The sequence below is a fragment of the Carassius auratus genome, unplaced genomic scaffold, assembly GCF_003368295.1.
Source record: "Carassius auratus strain Wakin unplaced genomic scaffold, ASM336829v1 scaf_tig00215808, whole genome shotgun sequence".
NCBI classification, from domain to species: domain Eukaryota; kingdom Metazoa; phylum Chordata; class Actinopteri; order Cypriniformes; family Cyprinidae; genus Carassius; species Carassius auratus.
Window position 1 is genome coordinate 778,873 of NW_020528251.1, and position 21,756 is coordinate 800,628.

At 37.2% G+C, this 21,756-nt stretch overlaps 2 protein-coding genes across 2 annotated transcripts; one reads left to right on the top strand and one right to left on the bottom strand.

Moving 5' to 3' along the window:
• The first annotated feature begins 128 nt into the window (after positions 1-128).
• Positions 129-4,561, top strand: LOC113095939 (microtubule-associated proteins 1A/1B light chain 3A-like). The gene is made up of 4 exons (XM_026261292.1): positions 129-305; positions 1,560-1,615; positions 2,278-2,384; positions 3,265-4,561. Exons 1-4 carry the CDS (start codon positions 266-268, stop codon positions 3,425-3,427), a joined length of 366 nt encoding a protein of 121 aa, XP_026117077.1. The 5' UTR covers positions 129-265; the 3' UTR covers positions 3,428-4,561.
• LOC113095938 (EF-hand and coiled-coil domain-containing protein 1-like) lies at positions 4,095-20,855 on the bottom strand. Its single transcript, XM_026261291.1, has 8 exons — positions 19,833-20,855; positions 19,048-19,463; positions 9,261-9,409; positions 8,454-8,589; positions 8,082-8,247; positions 6,653-6,811; positions 6,124-6,193; positions 4,095-5,317 (listed from the first exon to the last, which is right to left on the bottom strand). The coding sequence occupies exons 1-8, from the start codon at positions 20,526-20,528 to the stop codon at positions 5,181-5,183; spliced, it is 1,929 nt and encodes a 642-aa protein (XP_026117076.1). The 5' UTR covers positions 20,529-20,855; the 3' UTR covers positions 4,095-5,180.
• Between the last annotated feature and the right edge of the window lie 901 nt (positions 20,856-21,756).

Here is a 21,756-nt window from a genome sequence, read left to right on the forward strand (position 1 = left end):
AAACGTAATTTCTAAGATTAGGATAAAACTTCAAATGTTTTGTTAGCAGTTTTAGTTTATGTATGTAGACCGATGTAGACCTGTCCTTAAACTGGCTGCTGTCCCTTTAAATCCTGCTGTGACATCACGAACTTTAGTACATTGTCTCGAGCTGTTTTGCTTACAGTGAGTCAGAAGCTCGAAAAGAAGCGAAGTCGACCGAGAATTTAGCATACAAAAACATATAACGGGTTTTATTTCCTTTTTACCACATTCAAGCCCAGTTATGCCATCCGATAGGCCCTTCAAACAGAGACGGAGCTTTGGTAAGATGAGTTTTATTCGTGCTGTGTTTTAGCCAAGTGTGTTTGTTTATCAGGTTTGTTTTTGTCTTTAGCCTGCTAGCAGCTAGGTGTCGCACTGTTTACAGATTCTTATAAGGCTTTACATGATTATGAAATGATGTTTAGAGATACATTTAAGTTTTGAAAAACGTTTTTTAACGGACAGAGGTCAGTTGGTGTCCAGTAAGCTAGTCTGGCCCATAGGCCTCTTGTTTAAATAACAACTTTAATCTACAAATGATTTGTTAGAGATCATAACGTTATACTTATTTTTATACTGGTTTATTGTTATCCACATTTGAACTGGCAGGTATTGGGAAGATTAACATCTATGATAGATATCTTTCATACTGATACCAGTATTCTTCCCTGTCTGTTGATATAAAATAAAGAAAGCGGTCCTTTATGAATATGAATTGTCATTTATAACAACATTAAAGAAATGAATGAAGATTACACATGTTGATGAATTGATGCTGTAATTTGAGCTTTTTTCTCATAGTCCAGACTGAGGAAAGGGTGCTGGGAGGGAGGAGCATAAAATCCTTGCATAATCTTCTTAAACCCTAACAAGAAACACAACATATCTGCTGTTTTAAACACATTTGTGAATGTCCGCCCAGGTCAATATGTTCTGCATATTTATTGAACCTTTGGGATTATGTAACTGACATGAATCACCCTGACATGGGCTTAGTTAAAATGATACATTGACTCAGAGCTGTCCCAATAAGCAAGCTGACTTGACATCATTGTGTTTTAGCATTTGACATGCATGTTTTTTTCTCAGTGCACTGTACTTTAAGCGTATAACATATGTAAGATGTATAAATATGAAAAGTTATTCTTTCCAGAGAGTTTAATATCTAGGGTTTGTGGCATGTCCGCTATAAAACCAGAGAAAAACAATTGATTTCACAAGGGATTAGTACTTATTTTATCCAGAGTAACCCAATTTTATCTAAGAAAAGTCCAGTTAAACAGTATTTTTGAGAGAATGTTTGGGTCAATCCAAGTTATGTATGTCAAACAGCAATATGCATCAGGATTGTTTATAGCCTTTTTCTACTTAAACAGGTTTTACAGAAGTGATGCTAATACAGTAACTGTAGTGTTTAGAAGAATGAGGGATGTCAATCCTGCATGTTTTTAGTTACATAAACACATCCGAGTATAGTGTTGTAGTCTATGGTCATTTAAAGTATTACATTTTGTTTTATTTTTCATGATTTTCAGCTGATCGTTGCAAGGAAGTGCAGCAGATACGAGAGCAGCATTCCAATAAAATTCCGGTGAGAATCTGTTTTGTCTTATGGATTTGTCTTAATTCAATTAAGCCTTAGTGAAACCTTATTGATTTCAAGATATTACATACATGCCAACTTGAGATTTGTTTTAAGGTGCTAAGATTCTTCTAAGGGGGATTTAAAATAAGATAAAACAACTAAAAAATTGATATATTTCATATTTTAATTTTCCCCATTTGAAGAACCAATGTTCCCATGGTCACGTGAGGAAGCCAGTGTTATTTTATATCACTGAGATGCTATCATAGGTTTTATTAATATTTTGAATTTTTTTTATTATTATTTATTTTTTTGTTTTTGCTGTGGGTTTTTGTCATGTTTATTTGTCATGATTTATTTATGTCTATGTAGGGTTTTATCACCCTTTTTTCATATAAATTTTAGTAGTGTTTCAGTACATCAGTTACTGAATTAAAATAAGAAATGTTTCCTTGTTGCCATCTTACTGGAATATAAGTTTTTTATATTCTATTTTATTTCAGATTAAAACATTTATTTTATTTATTCTGATGATACATTTTATTACTACTACTATTATTATTATTTTTATTATTGTTTTAGTGCTAGTGTTAGTTAAGATAGCTCTAAATATCTAAATAAATAAATATCTAAATATCTATTGTCTTGTTAATATTTTTTTATTCCAGGTGATCATTGAGAGGTATAAGGGGGAAAAGCAACTTCCCGTCTTGGACAAGACCAAGTTCCTCGTTCCTGACCACGTTAACATGAGTGAGCTGATAAAAATAATCAGGTAAATATAGTGTCCTTAAATCCAGTTTTGAACCTTTAAAATGATTTTTTTAACTTGCTGAAAATTGTAACCAGGTTGTTGAGTGCATGACTGTCAGTTGATATCACTGAGATATACACAGAGAGCTTTTTTTGTCCAGGCACAAGTGACTTGCAGTGAGTGGTGTGATTCAGCCTCGTCCAGTTTGTTTACTCGTCTGGTGGGGGTTTGAAGCGGGGTGGGGGAGGGGAATGCAATGCTGTGCCAATTTTGAGTGTTTTCTGACCCCGTGATCCGCAGGGGACTTTTACAAACCCTTTTAAACAGTTCAAACTTTTTGCACACCATCCACATTCTCTATAGTGTATTATTTTCCTATAAGACTCTAGTAAGCTAAACTTTCCTCTTAAAGGAAGCCTTTCAGTATTTTAAAACCAACTCAACATTTTGTTGGACCCATGCGGCCCGTCATACTTCATAATCCTTGGCGACTAGTCACGACTGCTGCATTATTTATAGTTCAGACTTGAACTGAAATTGAATTGAAAGGCATAAAGATGAAGTTGATTAATTTAAAAACTTGTGTATAAAAGCGTTTTAAATCGGCATTTATAGTTGTTTTAGGGTTTTATATATACATATTATTTTATATTATTTATATTATTTAGACATGCATCTTGCAGCTATATTATTGAAACGTTAGGCATTTTAACATTTACTTCAGTAGTAAGCATCTCTCTGTAAATCAGATTTTAGTTTTAAAGAAAATGAGGAACAAATGGAAATTCAATCTTTGTGGTAATCAATATTATGCCAATCTGGACTGAGCTGAATTCGTACTGAACCCAGAATATCCCTTTAATTTGTCTTGAATGTGCATGTTTTTGTCATTATAATCCAGGCGTAGACTGCAGCTCAACCCCACCCAGGCGTTTTTCCTTCTCGTCAATCAGCACAGCATGGTCAGTGTGTCCACCCCCATTTCTGAGATCTACGAACAAGAGCGAGATGAAGATGGCTTCCTCTACATGGTTTACGCCTCCCAAGAAACCTTTGGTCGCTAAGCCAGCCACTCGCCGTTTGAGAGAGGGACAGCAGAGGGAGCAAGAGACGTTAACAGGAAGCAGGCTCACCCAATGTACTCATCATCCCTACTCTTTCCTTGCTGGTGTGAAACAAAATCAAGCCGTTGTTTTTTCTCCATGTGTCACTACAGTGCAAACCACAGCACAACCATAAACACTATTCAGACCGTTTGCCCCATTTTTTATAAGCTCAATGTAGGTATTACAATGTTAATACTTTGTATTTGATGCCAGTTGCTTTTTCCCTGGCATTTTATTACCTTTAGGCAGGTATGTCATATAATTAGTAGCATATGTTCTTGTAAATAAGTGAGTGTTTTATTTTTTTCTTTGTTTAGTGGTGCGTGTGTAAGATTGTAAAATCTTACTTCAGAATTAAGTGCTTATTAATCAGAATGCAGCGTAGTTCTCATCACATTTCCTGTCAGACGCATTCTGTGGTTCCCAAAACAAAACTGTAAAGAGACCAGTGGCTCCAAAGGTGCAGTTATTCAAATTAATTGAAGTATCAGAGGGTTTCTGAAGCCTTTATGAGCCTGGGTTTATTTCTGGGCTCCTGTGTAAAAATAACTCATCATTCACTCATTGTAGAATAAAGATACTGCCTGACAGTAACTGTACTCAGAAGCCACTTTGATCTGTACTGTACACATGTGAGCCTAAAGAACCTCAGATCTTTTGGCATCTGAGAGTATTCTGCAGTCCGACTCACATAATCTTTAGTAGATGCGAATAAATTGCTTTTTTTGCACAATTAAAACATCTAAGATGACAAAACGATTAGAAGTTCAACAATTATAGTACATGGATATATATTCTCCTTTATTCTTGTTTTTTTCTTTCTCCTTTGTCACCATACGAGCTGTATGCCTTCTGTTAAATCTCTTAATGAAGGGATTGTGATGCATACTTTGCATGATTTTTCTCATCCTTTTTTTATATTGATTTATGCAATAGATTTGTTAATTATTTCAGCTTTATTTAAAGCTAAAATACCAGAAAGACTTTGTAGATGTTTTGAAAAAAAGAAAAGAAAAAAACTGAAATATGTATGTCTAGGTATGTTTGAAATGTTTGAAAAATCTGTGTGTATAAATCATTGTACGAAATGATTATGTTGTGTTGTTTTTCATTTCTAGACAATTCATTTCAGTGATAGAATTAAGCACTGTTGATATCCTTCAAGAACAACAAAACTGTCCAGAAGTGCTAAAAGACATTTGACAGTCACAATTGCAATTTTAAAACAATAAAAGATGCATAAATTCAGTTCTCAACAGCTGTCCAAGTCTGTATTTAAGAGATGGAAGAAAGCTTTATTTTATTAAGGTATTTATATAACATCTGTAATATACTGCATCTAATATAGATGTTTCCCCCTTGAATTAGTCTTGATATATTGAGCCTTACATCGTCTACACCTGAGAGATTCTGTATGATCAGGCAGTTCAGTAGCACATGACAAAGCTGTAATGAAGGCTGTTGTATAATGTGCATGTATTTTAAACTAATACTGACCAACATTGTATGTAAAAGGTAAATTTTTAAAAGTAGCTTTAAAATTAGTCACATCATGTTTCATTATAAATGATAATGAGCTAAATGATTTACACAACTATACACAGAAATATAAACACAAAGCAAAATACATGGCTAATTTTGGTCCCTTTTCCAAGTTTAAAGTGTGTGTAAAGGTCTGTAGCATCCTACGACCATCAGGTGGCAGTAATGTCTAGCAGGAGATGAGCTGGGAGTTGGTGAGAGACTGGTGACTCTGTGTTCTCTCTATCTTCTTGCCATTAGAGAGGATCTCACATGCAGCAAGCTCATGACAAAGAGCATTGAGCACCTCCAAGATATGTGCTTTCCCTGCAGATCAGCATTGTATGGAAGGGTTAATCCACTATACACTTAATCTTTTAATTCCATCTTTATACTGTACACTATTGTTCAAAAGTCTGAGACCACTAGTGTGAATGTTTAAATTTTTATTTTATATGATACATTTTCAGCAAAAAAAAAAAAAAAAAACTATTTGGTGTCTCCCTTTTTTCTTTTAGTATCACTGAGATACTACTACAGTTTTTTTTTTTTTTTACATGTTTATTTTTATATTACACATTCCTTTTAATTAAAAAGTTTTAGTAATTATAACAAAGTTTTGTTTTTGTCATTTTTCTTGTTATTTCCATTTATTTCAGTTAAAGTTTTTTATTAAATCGTTAAATTAAATGAAAATAATAAATATTTCCTTGGCAACTAGCCTACTTTTTTTTTCTTTTCTTTTTTTATCAAGTAATTAATGGTTTATGGTTTTAATTTACTATACTAATCCTGCTCAAGCTGCATGAACTCCAAAAGTCTGTGTAAAACCTGAAGATCTTGTTCTCCAGCATGATTAGAGAACGAGCCAAAGAGAATTTTGTGTGAATTTTAATTACTCCTTTTGATGTACTTTTTTTTTCTTCAAAATCCCCAAATTTACTTCCATTTTAAAATAAAAATTACGAATAATAATAATAATAAAATCCCAGGTTTTTGAAGTCATCTCAGACTTTTGTAACATACTGTACATCTAATGCTCCTGCCACATTTTCACTGCATACCAGGCCTGTTGAACAGTGAAGGGTTTATAAGAGCAGAGCTGGCAAGTTAACAGTTATTGTGTCTCTTACCATGCTGAGGATCACTGCAGGACTCCAATGTGCTGAGCAGAATCTTTCCTAAAGATCTCCTCGAGACATTCTACAATACAAAAAAAAAAAAAAAAAAAAAAGAGAAAATGTAACACCATATTAATGGTAATTAAATGGCATTAAATACATTTAATGAATTTATAATTATAAATAATATTACATTAAAATGTATCATTATGATTAAAATGTATATACTTATCATAAATTAATTTATTATATATTATATTAAATAATATGCATATTAAATAAACAGAATATTTATTTAACTCTAATTTTATGTGTCAGTATTAATAATGAAAATGTAATCAATCAGCCATGACATGATGAAAACTGAAATTATTAATTGCACAAAATACTTGTATAGTAATCTTATGGCCGTGTTGCTATTGATGACTTCCTAAATAAAGCTGATATTATTTTATGATCATAAGAAAATCCATTGTGCTTGATAAACCCTCATCTACTGTGCAGCTTGAAAGCATTTACTGACAGTTCTCTACGGACTGACCAGCTCACGCAGCTGCTGCAGCAGCTGGAGCACATCCATCAGTTTCTCCTCCACCAGAGACAGACGCACCCGCTCCGTCTCCAGCATCTGCAGCTCCAGGTGGAGCAGCTCCGTCTCCTCGGCCTTCTGTTGAAGCTCCTGGACCAGGACGTGCCTCATCTGCAGAAACACGACACTTAATGCTGAACTTGCGCGATTTAAACAGTAACTTTCCAACACACAATGAATTTCAGGTTAGGAGAATCTTTGCCAGATGTGCCGATAGCCCGTAATTCAGCCGAGACGCATCATTTCTCAGACAGAAATAGTTCAGATATGCTTGTTTTTGGCCTGTCTGACCATATGTCAGAAATCCACATCTGCTGCCTGCGCTCGCGTTTAGGCTCGGCCCACATTGCTTATGCACAGAGTATTCAAGGATGGTTTTTTCCATGAATGTGTGTGGGGCTTTTTTAAAAGCACTAGCAGCATAGTCCACGTCTGGTGCATCACAGCTTAGCTGCGTCTAAAAACTCAATGTTCATGTAATTATGCAAATCCTGGAGGTTTGTTCCTGCAGTCATCTGATTGGCTGTTCACACAGACACGCACGCGGCTGGTTGCTTGGGTGGGAGATTGAGTGAGAGCTGTGGCTTTCCTCTGAAGACTGTCGTTCTCATAACAACCGCTCGGTGGGCAAGAGCCCCTAATTTTACACCCCTCAACCCAACAGCAACCATGAACGTGAAAGCCCTGGTTTGGTGACATAAGGAGGTTTAAATGAGCAGCAGCAGCAGCCAAAATTATGCCCTTGCTTATGAAAATGTCTCATTAGTGTTTGAAATCTTTGATACAGGTTTTAACTGCTGGGTTACTGTGTGTGTTTGAGTTTAGAGTTTAATGTGATTCTGTTCTTCAGCTGTACATGTCCTCCTAACACTCATAACAGCAAAATGAATCCACAAAATATTTCGTTTTTCTGTCAGTTCATCTTTGTTGTTTTGCAAAATCGCATCACGAATTTCTGGCTATTATCCATTCTGGAACTGTTTTTTGTTTTTACATAATGATCACATAAGAGAAATGAAAATTATTCATATTCAACTAGACAAAGATGTGAACTTGTTGGAAACTTGTAATTATGGTCATTCAGACACACAGCATTAAACCTTCAGAGAAAGTTTCCTTTTAACCCTTGAAGAATTTTATGAAGCTATTACAGTACTCAATGAAACGGCATAATTCATCCACAAAATGACCTTCTCTCTCCTGTGGAACATTTTCTTTCATGTTCCACATATTTCATAATTTTGTTTTCATGTTCCACAGAAGAAAGTCTTAGAGGTTTGAAATGACTTAAGTAGACGGTGACAGAAATTCATTTTCTTGGGTGAACTATCCCTTTAAGTGTTAAATATATCATGTTATCTCAAGCTGAATGCAGTCATACCTGGTCAGTGTCCATCTCTGCCCTCTTGGCCTGACTCTCCTTCAGTTCTAGTAATTTGTTGAGTCGTATGACCCTATCCAGCAGCTCTAGCACAGCCGTCTGACTCTCCTCTGTGCGAGAGTCGCCGAAATGAGACAGCAGCTTCTTTGCTGCTTTCTCATCACACCTGAGAGCATACAAACCACGTGAAGAACCGAAACAAGGATGGAAAATACTATCAATCTGGCAGTATGCTTCCATATAAGCCATTTACTGAATCTCAACATGTTTGGATCTCACTTGATTTTCAGATTGTACAAAATAATTGTAAACAGCCGTACAAGGGCATTTGGGAACACACTGAGTGATATGGTTAGCAGCGGATGGACGTACCTGTCTCCACAGCAGGACAGTCTGGTGAGGATTCGCTTCACCTCGTCCACTTGTCTCTGTTGCTCTCCGGTCCATCTTTCTTCCTCTTCATCAGAAGCCGCCTGACCCTCCACTGAACGGAAAAACTGCTCCTCCACTATATGAACACACAGCATAAACATGCATGAAATTTCTCATTACACTTATTTATTTTTTTTTTTTCTTAAACCAGTTCATTTAGATGTTGCCACGTTAAGGTAATATATGTACACTAATGTTTGCGGTTGATAACATTTTTAATGTTTTTGTAATAAGTCTCATGCTCACCAAGGCTGCATTTATTTAATTAAAGCTGCAGTCCTTAAGTTTTGCCTCTTTGTCGCCATCTCTGTTTGAAACCTGCAATTGCAGTTATTTACGGAATATCCTCATAACCTGGCGTGTGCATCGGTTATAGTCACTTACAGGTAATCATTATCATCATGCACAGTTTAAGACTCTATTCTCAAAATGAAATGTTTAATTATTCAAGTTGTTATAAGAAAAGGCTACATAATGATCCTCCACCTGCATATAGCCTAGCCGGGACTCTTTCTTGTCAGTCTGGTAAGGAGAAGGTTTGAGCACTGATTGGTTATGTACTTGCTCAAAAGTTGATTATGGATCCGAGTTACGGAACGCAGCTTTAAACTTTTTTTTTTTTACAGACATGAATCCGCAATGATACTCTTTATAATACTGATGATGAGTGATGATTCAGAAAATACAAATATATAAAGGTTGGACACAATCTCAAAAAGGGTTGAGTAATGTCTATATTTGCCTTACTAGTGTCAGGCACAGTCTCTGCACGTCCCGTCGGCGAGCGTCGATCCTGCTCTGTGTCTAGGTAACAGCGTGGCACAGTCTGACTAACCCCATTATACCGTCTGTCTGGTTTGTTGAGGAATGGAACAGATGCTTTAGACACTTCAGATCTGTGAAGAAAAATACATGAAGTGAAATAACAGCTCAGATGTTAATAGGTATTTCTGGTTTTGGGCAATCTAGTAACATAAACTGTTTAGGCTTGCACTTGAATTGAAACAAGTAGCATTTATTAGTTCATTTTAGCATTATTTTAATGTACAAATGTTCGAACATATATAGCACTACACATCATTTCCACAGCTTTATTTAACAAAGATGTCAAGTGTTATGATCAATGACCCAGATGGGAGTGAAGTTTAGGGGGGGTGAGTGTAACTGTCGTAGGCTAGTAAGAGCTATGCATGTAAGATCTGTGGCCTTTAGCCTCTATGTTAGATCACCTGCCTCCCACGCTGGAGACCGCAGATCGAATCCCGCTCAGTGCGAGGCCAAGTAAAACCGATTACATCTTTGTTCTTATCCGAAGGTGTTTGTGAATAATTGAAGTCAGGCATGGTGACAGATGATTAATTAACGTGAAAAGAAAGATTAAAGATCATGAAAACTACTAGACCCTGAAAACACAGTATGCACTATGATGAATGTTTAACATATGGCTGACGTCATTAACATATATGATCACATCTTTCAGCATTTCTGAAGCCAGGTATTAAAAGTACATTATTTGACTTTAAAAAGAAACATATTTTGAACATCTTTAGTTTTTTCAGGTTTTTTCAAGTGAATGCAGTCGGTTATGTTTCTGTCATTTCAACCCAACCGTTTCTCTGAGCTTTGCGACAGAAGAAATGTAACAGGGGGCTTTCGTGAATCAAAGAATAAATGTTTCCAGATGACAATGTCTTGCCTGCAGAAGAGAAAAAAAGTAAAAGGCTTCAGAAATACATTTGCTCCAGCGTGAATCCCAGAGAGTGAAAAAAGAGAAAAGAATTTGAAGCCGGGGGCACTCATGCATATATCCTGCTGCCACGAAGAACCCTTCAGTGCAGAGCAGCCATAAATATAGGCCATATGAGCCCACAAAATCACCCCTTCTGCTTCTGAATGGTATGCACAGTTTAAGGTCAATATTTGTAATCCACATTGTCAGATGAGGAGGTGCAGGGTGTTTGAAAAGGGGGGGGGGGCAGCTAAAGGTTGGTTTCAGGGTTCTCTGATGACCTAAAGCTGCTGAAGGAGAGAACCAAGGAGACCCTAAACAGGCCTGTCATGGTTGGTATATGAACCCACTGACATAAGTAAGATATTACAGTCAAGGCATGCAACATTGGTACACAGTGTAACTAACTGGAGTCTAATTGACAGGGATGTTTAAGTGTGTGTTGGAATAATGTATACTGTACTAAAAAAGGCACTTTCAAGGAACAGATTACATATTTATCTACATTATATATATATATATATATATATATATATATAACCAAAATGTCAGACAAAATGCAGTTTAAACATATTTTTACATTGTTAGAAAAAAAATATATAAATGCTTTCTATCTTGTATTCATCAAATAAATGTTTCATAACTTTCTATTTATCAAAGAATCCTGAAAAAGAAATGTATTACTGTTTAAAATATTAAGAATATTAACAACATTTATAATAATAGGAATGTTTATTGAGCAGCAAGTCAGCATTCTGACTGATTTCTAAAAGATCTTGTGACACTGAAGACTGGAGTAATGATGCTGAAAATGCAGCTTTGCCATCACAGGAATAAATTACAATTCAAACTACATTCAAATATATTATTTGTAATTTTCTATTGTAATAATGTATTCTGGACCAAATAAATGCAGCTTTTGTGAGCATGTGATACTTTTCAAAAACATTTAAAAAAAATTCCTACCAACCCTAAACTTTTCAATTGTAGTGAAGTGTCGGACTGTTATTTTCGAACAAAAGCATTAAGTAATTCTGTAACACATTCATAAGTGCCATAAAATAAGTTCCATAACTTTGGGCCTCTGAAAAAGCAGGACAATATACTGTACGCCACATTTGCTCAACATCAATATCAGTGTTGTAGAAGCAATCAGAATTGTGTATATGACTAATACTGCTGACAGTTTCTGCTTTCTGTCTTTATGACTGAGAATAAGAGATCAAGATGAGCTACTCAAATGACTCAGTAACAGTCTGTAGTGATGGACAGACCAGCACACACTGAGAGCAGTTAAAGGAGCTCTCTAGGCACCTGAATCTACTCCAGACACTTGGAAACAATCTCAATATTAGATCCAGCCATCTTACTCTTCGTCTCTTTAAACACTTGCTGTGAAACAAGTCTGGCCAAAGACGAAGTAGAACAGAATGGCTGCCAAAGGAGTTATGAAAATGCAATCAAAATGAAAATGCAAAGGTGGAGGAAGGTATTTTCTTCTTAATAGAACCAAGTACAGTGGTAACACTTAATAAAGGAAGTTTCTGACAAAATTAGATACATTTAATATACAGTATGTAACATCTCATACATACTATAGATGCTGAAATGCTGAAACATTCAGGTTTTATTTTATAGGGTCCACACTCACACTCACACACACACACACACACACACACACACACACACACACACAGAGAGAGAGAGAGAACACAGAGTATACTGTATGTCTGGATAAGACAAACACAAAGCCCACATTTGACAGAACCTGTATCTGGCATACATTAGCTTTCACAAACATTAATTCCATTCTATTTGATTCCATCTGTCTTCCAAACATCCACCTTATACAAAGCAATATTTTTATTTAGTGAACACTAACAGAAGACACAGGAATGAAGCAGCATTTGTGAGAGGATGAACTGATATTCTACGGTTTCTTTGTGATGCAGGATTACATGTATGCATTTAGCAGATACTTTTATGAAAAGTAACTTACAGAGCATTCAGATATACATTTTTGTTATCAGCATGTGCAACTGCCTGGGAACTGAACCCACAACTTTTAGCATTGCTAACACAATGCTCTACCACTGAACCACAGGAACACTTCATTGGAGTTTCAACTCAAAGCAGTAGGTTTAATGCTCAGTATTTATCGGAAACAAAAAAAAAAAGCTTTGGGGCCAGGGCCTAAAAGTGTCTGTTTTCTTTTACTGGAAAAATGAAGGTGGATTGGACATTTAATGATCAGTCTGCACTGACTGTACTAACGTCTCTCTTTCTGAACAATTTATATGAGCTACTTGAAACACTGATGATAAGTGTCTGCAGAAAACTTTACATATCACATACTGAACCTTCTTCTTTTAGTGAATGACGTTTGGCCAAATATGATGACCTGTACTAGGAATTTGTGCTCTGCATTTCCAAGTGCACACACAGTAATGAAAACACACACACCCGAGCTTTCTTACTGTTTTTTGTTTTTTGTTTTTGTCAGAAAATTTAGGGCGTTACAAAACCAAAACAGCTGCAAGACAGAACTGAGGCAAAAGCCTTATTATAAAATTGAATCCCGTCTGAATGCAGATGTCTTTGATTGCTGATACTGTATTATCCCAATGCTTCTCCTGATGTATTTTTTTTTGGCCTACCTGAGCTACTATTTTGCACATGCGGTACCTTTCATTATGGATGGCATCAAAATAAATAAATAAAATGAATAAAGACACCACATCACATCTAGAAAACATGTTTGGGGTGATAAAAACTAAAACTCAAATGTAGTTTAGAAAACTGGTTGAACAAAAGTAACTCTATTTTGGGTGTCAGGCTGCTAACAATAGGTTTCTATCTTTTGACTATATTTACACTGGACCAGAGTGATGTACTAACATGGGGCAAGCCCAGCTGTTTGTAGTTTAGACATGCACTTCCTGTGTTTATTTCAGCAGGATCTGAACTTCCAGACCTGACATGGTATAGAGACTCGGAGTGAATCTCGAAGGATGAGACAATCATAAATGTTAACTAACCACATAAATAACAAGATTATGTCTGGCCAGATGTTTGAGGTCCTTAATAAATGCTGATAAAGCAACCGATTTATCCTGAGACTATGAAGCAGATGTCTACAATTAAGACTAGGCACATGGTTGGTAACGTGATACCTGGTTAAGCAAGACTCAACATGTTAAGAGTCAAACTGGCAGACATGGACCATGTGAGGATACACAGATGCTGTTATTCTTCCACTTTATGGTATGAGATTGCAGGGAATCACCTGATCTTGCTGGGGGGTTCTTTCTGGAACCGTCTGGAGATCCCTAACAGAATTAGGCAGTAATAAACCAGAGTCCGGAATCTTTGTTATTTCGAGGGCAGTCCCAGTAAACACAGTTTTGAAGAAGGTTCACAAAGTGTTTATGCATCTCAACAAGTTATAAACATGAAACAGACACACTGGAGAATAATCCAAATGGATTTACAACGGATTGAAACACGTGCAAGTTTCCATTTTGACAAGTCAAAGTGTTCACAAAGAAGAGGGAGAAAAAAAAAAAAACTATGTTTTTGAGAAAGTTTCTCCCACAACTTGGGCAGTTTATTAGTGCTGAGGTCTGCAGAGCAAGAGTATCAGCTGGTCGAGGGTGGGAGGAGAAAGGGAAATGTTCATAGCTGCATTTTGATAATGGAAAAAAGTCAAGGTCTCAGGAGCTTTTCATTCTCAAAGTGCTTAGAAAATACTGGATCCAAAAAAAAACGTGCTGTATGAAGTCCTCCTAAAGACAGCATCTTGCTGACATTTCTTTTCTTTCTTCAGACATCATAGAGGGGAATCTTCAAACGATGGTTCATTCCATCTTTCCAGTCCTGTTATTGTGTGTTGAGGTACAACCAGAACACATTGTACATGATTCGGCCGCACCGCAGATAAATACAATGCTTTTCACCTGGTATGAATAGAAGGACATAAAGGACATGAAAGCGGAGCGATAAATAATGATAGATCATGGTGGAAATTCATCCCCACTGAACAAACAGCCAGGTCTTTGCCTCTTCCTCCAGATGGTTGCTCTTGTCCTCCCTCGTCTCTTTGTGTTCCTCTCACACCGTCTGTCTCTTTTGTCCTGAGGTCCACCACACCGCGGTTCTCTTGGGGTCAAAGCTGAGGGCTTCGGTCCATCTTGGATTCTGAGGGAGATAAATATGCCTCCAGGCAGGACACACACGGATGGTGTGTTTTTCTTGGGAATGAACTGAACAGATCAGGTCTGTTCTGACTACATCCCCCTTGAGACCTGTCCTCCAGCTAAACCTCTTCCTCTTTCTTTATTAGGGCCAAGAAAGCCTTTGGGAAAACCTTACACAATATCTGTGAGATCTACACTTTGACTTTCTCTCATTCTGGGTGACTGCAAACAGTTAAATATGACCAGAAATGGTTCATTAAAAAAGTATCTCTAGGGCCTGCATATAAAAATAATTATTTTCCATTATACTATTGTTCAAAAGTTTGGTATCAGTAATATTAGAGATTTACATTAACATTATGTCTTTACTGCCACTTCTGTATAAATTGCTGAATAAAAGAAATACATTTATTTATATATATATAAAAAAAGTACACATCCCAAATGTTTAAATTGTAGTTTATCACGGTTTCGACAAAAAAGATATTGAAAACACAGCTTTGCCATCACAGGAATAAGAAAACAATTCTTTAAAATTGTAGTATTTTTTCACAATATTGTTGTTTTTACAGTATTTTTGATTAAATAATTGCAGTCCTAGTGACCCTAGACTTTTGAATGGTATTGTATATTAGAAATAAAAGGACGCACTAAGAATCTGGAAAGCATAGAATGACCAACCATTATTGAAACGGCAAATTTGTTTATCTTCTTTTCCAGAACATCAATGAAGTCATTATCATAAAACCACATAATACTGTGATGCACGGAATCTGGAGAAAATTGTACAATAATTCAGGTGCTTTGATCAGGTCCAGGTTTTATATTATAACACATCTTAAAGAAAGAAATTTGACATTGAAACAGTGTCTCTAGAAATACACCATTTCCAATACCATTACTACTCTGAGGAAAGAGATACTTAGTTTAATAGACATCCTTTTCATCTGGATTAAGAGTCAAATTGATTATTGTTGTGGCATATTGGGAGGTTAAAGCGGCAGGTGGGGGAACTGAAGTTTGCTATTAAACCGTGTGATTATTACAATAACTGCATTAAGGTCTGAACACAAAGACCATGATAAACAGCCAGTGGACACACCTCTCTCTTCAGATAAAAGCATTGCTCTCAGTGTGAATGGGTCAGTCCATGACCTGCGGAGCATGACCGGTATCCTCTTCACCCACTGGCAGCTGCATCAAAAGCTTTCCTCCATTGTTTCTGTTTTCAGAGAACTGTGTGCCCATTGGATGCACTCTAGGGATTATTCAGCACTGGCCCATGGGGTGTTTTGGCCTTGAAGTAAAACCCTGCTCTGATCGGTCACATTCCAGCCAGAGAGCTCTGCACATGGCTATACGGCGCAAAGCATGTTTACATTCCCCCCCTAAAAAAAGGGCAGATGAAACACAAGCCTCATGACTGCCACAATTACTTTCACCTTTTTTTTTATGCAAACAGGTCATCTATTTCAGTTATTGCCAGACTTTGTGAATATATCTATTTGGTACGAGGTGAAAAGATGCACAATAACTTACTTGCAATGTAACACTTGCAGTTACCAAAATGGTCCTTTTTTTATTGGTCCTTAAAAATTGCGTAAATAATAATAATAAATAATAATAGTAATTCATACAAATAAATAAATACAATTACCTATAAAAATATATTTTAGATGTTTATGTATATACAGCTTTGTATATACAAAAGCTGCATTTATTTGATAAAAAATTCAGTCAAAACCTGTAATGACAAAGCCGAATTTTCAGCATTTGTTTTCCTACAGAAATTATTCTAATATGATTTGATGTTTAAGAAACATTTCTTATTATAATCAAAGTTGAAAACAGTTGTGCTGCATATTGTTATGTAAATACATCTTTTCAAGGTTATTGATTTTTTTCTTTTAATGATAAAAACACTTTCAAACATCTTGTGTATGTGAAATCACCCAAACTATACCCTTTCATTCTATTATCTGATAATGAAAATGGAAACATCTTATTAGCCATCTTATAAGCCTTTATTTAGCTTCAAAATGTCATTTGGACACACTGACGTCCAACAAAATATACTACATCTGGCAAAATGACTTCAATAACTGCATGTAATTCTCTACCATATATTCTCTACAAGTGTGAAGATAGAGTGAAATATGGCGTTGAGATGTAAGGTCTGTTACTGGTTATGGCTGAATATTAAAACAGCAGAACAGCCAGAAGAATTATTTTCACCCAAACTAATAAAGTCTGCAAAAAAAAAAAGCACTTCTGAAAAACAGACAATAGACAGGGAGTCTTCTTCAATTATTCTCTAGAGCGCAGAAACTGTTTGAAGATAGATGGGAACTTTCAATCTATTTAAGTCAGGCCTTGCCAGCCTGAATGGAACTCTCCCCAAATGTGTCAGCTCCATTGTAATCTGGAATGAATTATTTGGCTTAAGAGTATCAATGGAGAGGCCATAAAAAAACTTTCTGGTAAAGTTCACCACAGATGTCACATAGATTAGTGCAGCCTGAAGGTATAAAAGAGAACGTTTATTAGAAAATGTCAAAGGGTCTCTGTCAGTAAGATCCGCATGTTACCACTGAATAGATGTGATGAAGACCACCACTTCAATATTCATTAATATATGTCTTTCTAAATCTATAAGCATGCTGGACTATTTATTCAAACTATCTGAAAAAGGACACTATAGTCTTGAAATGACTGCAAAAACATTCCCCATTAACAAAGTAAATATATCTCTGTAAATGAGAAAACCCTTTTAACTCCAGACTTGCAATAAATCCACTTTTATCAGGACTGCCAGGAATGCTGTCTCAAAATTAGCATGCAAGAAATATGAAAACATTGATGACGTTAGGAATAACTGCTTTAAACTTAAATTAAATGGCTGTGCGCTAGGAAAGTTCAATGACAGCCCAAGTAGAAAACCCAAACTACAAAACGAGTGGCTTCCAGCAGTAGCTGTGCATAATTTCAGCTAACCAAAAATGGGAGCATATTTGCCACACACGGTGAAAACTAAACGAACCCAAACAAAACAAGGTCTGCACTCTAGAAGCAGAACCACATCAAGCCAACCTAAACAGTAAGCATGTTGGCACACTTCGCCACAATCAGGGCCAGCAAGTTCTGGCAGGAGCCATTTTAACCCAGATGAATCTCAGTTCACTGTGAGTCAGATTATTTGAAGCTACATTATGTAATAAGCAAACTGTTTACTGCATTCAGTCTGGTTTAGATGACAATAATGCATTAGCCTCTGGCAGAGATGTGTTGTAATCTTGTAAAAAAAAAAAAAGTCAAACTCATTTTTTAATTTTTCAATGTCAGCATCATAAAACGGAGAATAATCTCTAAGTAATATCTAAGATGAACTCTGCAATTTCCGTAATACCTTTGAAACCTTGTGGGACGGCTGACACAGAAGAGTGTAGGCAGTTTGAGTGATGTGGAGAGACACAGAGGAGACTGTTGACAAAGGAATTGTCGAATAAAGTCGTTATTTTTGTTTTCTTCGCTTACAAACAGTATTGTCATTGCTTCATAATGTTACGGTTGAAACATTGATGGCAGATGGACTATTCTGACAATGCTTTTCATACTTTTCTGGACCTTGACAGTGTAGTTTACTTGGTGTAACCCCTCTCACCCGGGTCCTCTCTGACACTCCTCGCACTCGCTCCGAGCAGGGCTCGAACCCGGGTCTTCCGGCATGGGAGGCGGACGCACTAACAAGGAGGCTAAATGGCTACAGCCACTAGCGTCTGTCGCTAGTGCGTCTCTTGAGATCGGGGAGTGAGGTTTACCTGCACAGCACTACTCGCTGGCCTCCGTTACACTCACCCCCCTAAACCTCACTCCCATCCGGGTCACGGCACCAATGTAACCCCTCTCACCCGGGTCCTCTCTGACACTCCTCGCACTCGCTCCGAGCAGGGCTCGAACCCGAGTCTTCCGGCATGGGAGGCGGACGCACTAACAAGGAGGCTAAATGGCTACAGCCACTAGCGTCTGTCGCTAGTGCGTCTCTTGAGATCGGGGAGTGAGGTTTACCTGCACAGCACTACTCGCTGGCCTCCGTTACATTGGCAGTCTATGGGACAGCAATGAGCCTCCTGGTTTTCATCCAAAATATTTTAAATTGTGTTCCAAAGATGAAAAAAGCTTTATTGGTTTGTAACGACATAGGGGTCAGTGATCAATGATGACAAAACTTTAATTTTGGGGTGGAGTATGCCTTTAACTTATTTTTAACATGTTCTTCCCTGGCTAACTTGAGAGGGGCAGCGCCCCATCGCCCCCTATCGACCAGCCACCACTTTACATTTACTTCAGTGAAATCCCCAGAAACAGGTGCCAAACTGTGGTAAGTGAGGATAACTTCTTTATGGTTCATGATTGCTAAAGTAAGCTATCCCAGTGTAAAAACAGATTACCTCACTATGACAAACGTCTGTGGGAATACATGATCCTTAGTTAGCCTACTGAATAAGCACTGTCAAAACTACACTAAATAGCAGTTCAGCAAATAAAGGGTTACGTATTTCACTTGTTTTGTTGCTTCTGGCACTTCAAATACAGTAAGTGTTACACTAACCTGCAGAACAGAAGCTCCATCTCTAGCTGCTCGATGTGCCTCTGCAGAACAGGCACAAGACTGGCTTTGGTCTCCAGCTCCTTCACTTTCTTGAGGCCACTGAGAACAGCTTGCCTGGCTTCCTCCGCTCTTTTCCTCACCTCAGCCTGCTCCTTTTTAAGAGTCCTGTTACAATCCTCCAGCAACAGCACTGTCTCTTGTGATACTCGCAGCTCCTGCTCCAGCTTCTGGTTCAAGAGCATGGCCTCCTCGATCTGCCCATCCCGGGAACTCCGGATGTACTCCACTTCTCTCAAGAAACTCTGGACGTCCTTCAGGTTCCCAGAAATGTTAGGTTTCTGGGCTGTTTGCCTTTGGTGGGCAATGAAACAGCCACCCTCTGGTTTATGTTTCGAGTGGCTTTTCCATAGGCCCACCTATGATACACAGAATGCATGTTAAAAGTATATTCTAGCCCTTATGAAAATAAGCTATGCTTTTTTTAAATTATAAGAGTAGCATCTAGGTTTTAGGCAAATTGATTACCATTTGTATAACCACAGGTTTACCGTGGTTTATAATTAGTGTATCAAAATCATGGCTAGTTTGTGGGGGAAGTGGGGCGGAAAGGGTTGTGGTCCATTCTAGGTGACTCCATTTTAGGACCCCCACTCCTAAATCTATCTGTATGCACACGCTAATTAGATCTAATAAGCAAGTAGATTTCGTTCAGAGAATATCGTTGCTTGATTTCTTTACTATTTTTAGAATACATCTCTTCTGTAAAGTCATCACAATGACTGTACCTGTAAGGCCAGAGATCGAGCATCACTGCTTTGAAGAGCCGCGCGCATGTCCTCCACCAACTCCCTGAGACTCGCATTTTCCTCCTCAAGTTTTGTTATCCTATCCTCAGCCTCCTCGAGGGCCACGATTTCCTCATAGCACTCCCTGGTGCAGGACCCCAGCTGCCTACAAACTGACGCGTGTTTATCCACAGTGGAAGAAGCAGGCGGCTCTCCTCTATCTCGCTTTTTACTGGTACCCAAAGACAGCACCTTCTCGCGCCGCCTCAAGGGGCTCCTGAGTCTGATCTGCGTCTCTATATGTTCGCTCTCCTTCCCAACCAACAACCTCCAATTCTCATACTGGCATCCAGCTTTGGTACTGAAATAGCCGCACAGTTTTGCGTGAAACTGCCTGAAATTGAACTCTTTGGGTAGATTATCCAAAATCCCCGTGCACTCCTCCAGATCACACTCTTTATTGAGTCCTAAAATCTCGCAAAGAATGTTAAAATCCTCGGCTGGTATTTTTTCATCTCCCTGACAGTCCAGGTGATGAAATATCTCTTGGAGGTATTGATCCAGCCCGGTTGCGAGGACTATAATTTCGTTTTCCACTCCACGGTCTAGCCCGTAATGATAAGCCAGAGTGCTCACTATCCATTGTGTCCTGCGCGCGGGTCTGCCGTATGGATCGCATGCGCCCGACTTTTCCATCTTTTTTCCCTCACAAGAATTCCATTTAAAGTACCTAAATGGATTAATGGATTCAATAGATCCTCTAAGCGTACAAACAGTATACCAAGTTCATATCAACTGAACACCAGACCGCACCACTCTCGTAGTAGACACTCTCGTGCTGTGCGCGCGGGGGCGTTGCTGTGAAGGGACTGGTAGCACTGCCCACAAAACCTTAACAGCAGAGGGAGGGAAAAAACTTTTGAAAAGAAGCTGGCAATTAGAGAGTCGTTGTGGTGATAAACACGATATTTCATACATATACAGAACTGATATAATGTAACATACAACTAATACTTCGCAACTTAAAATTTACTGAAATATAGTACAATAATAATAGCCTACAGATAATAATAGACACATCAAATTAAAACTTTCATAAAGAATGGCAAATTAATCTATAACCTATAATCCACGCAATGTAAGCCACGCATAAACAAAAAATAAAAATAAAATAATGCAACAAACAAACTAAAAAACTAAACAAACACTAATGTTCATAATTGATCTATATTTTATTATTTAAATTACATGTATTGTCTGTTTAAATAGAAGTTTTTGTGGTAAGTAATATAGCCTATTAAAATAAAAAATAAAATAAAAAATCAGTATTTTACAGCAAAATCACTGTTAAATTAAATGTATTGTCCCCGTATGTTCATAGGAAACATTAAATAATTGAGCAATGGTGAGAACTATGCAATCTTTCATCTTTTTTTTTTTTTTTCAAAAGTAAAAGCTTTGAAGCAATTAAAACATAAAAGTAGCGGTGAAGGGAAAGCTGGAAAACTGCTGTCCGTTATGGTAAGTTTTCTGATTAACTTAATGATGATGGTTATAAGATGGTTATTATTGTTTGAATAAAAAAATAAAAAATAAACATATGTATATATAAAAAATTTAATACAGGAGTTTTATTTTTCTTTTTGTATTGTGGTATCTGAAATCATCACAAACAGACAGTATCATCATAGTACTTTTTTTTTTTTTTTTGTGTGTGGTCGCCCTATATCTCCTTATCCAGTATTTCTAGTTGACAATGGAATGCACTGTCTCAGCATCACCTGAGAGAGAGAAGTGATGAAGACTCAAATATTTTCAAAGATTTGTCTTTAAACTCCACACAACACAAAAGTAAAGAAGAATATTTGGAGATGCCAGAATCCAGTCTTGAGGAAGAACAACAAAACAACATTTACAACAGAGT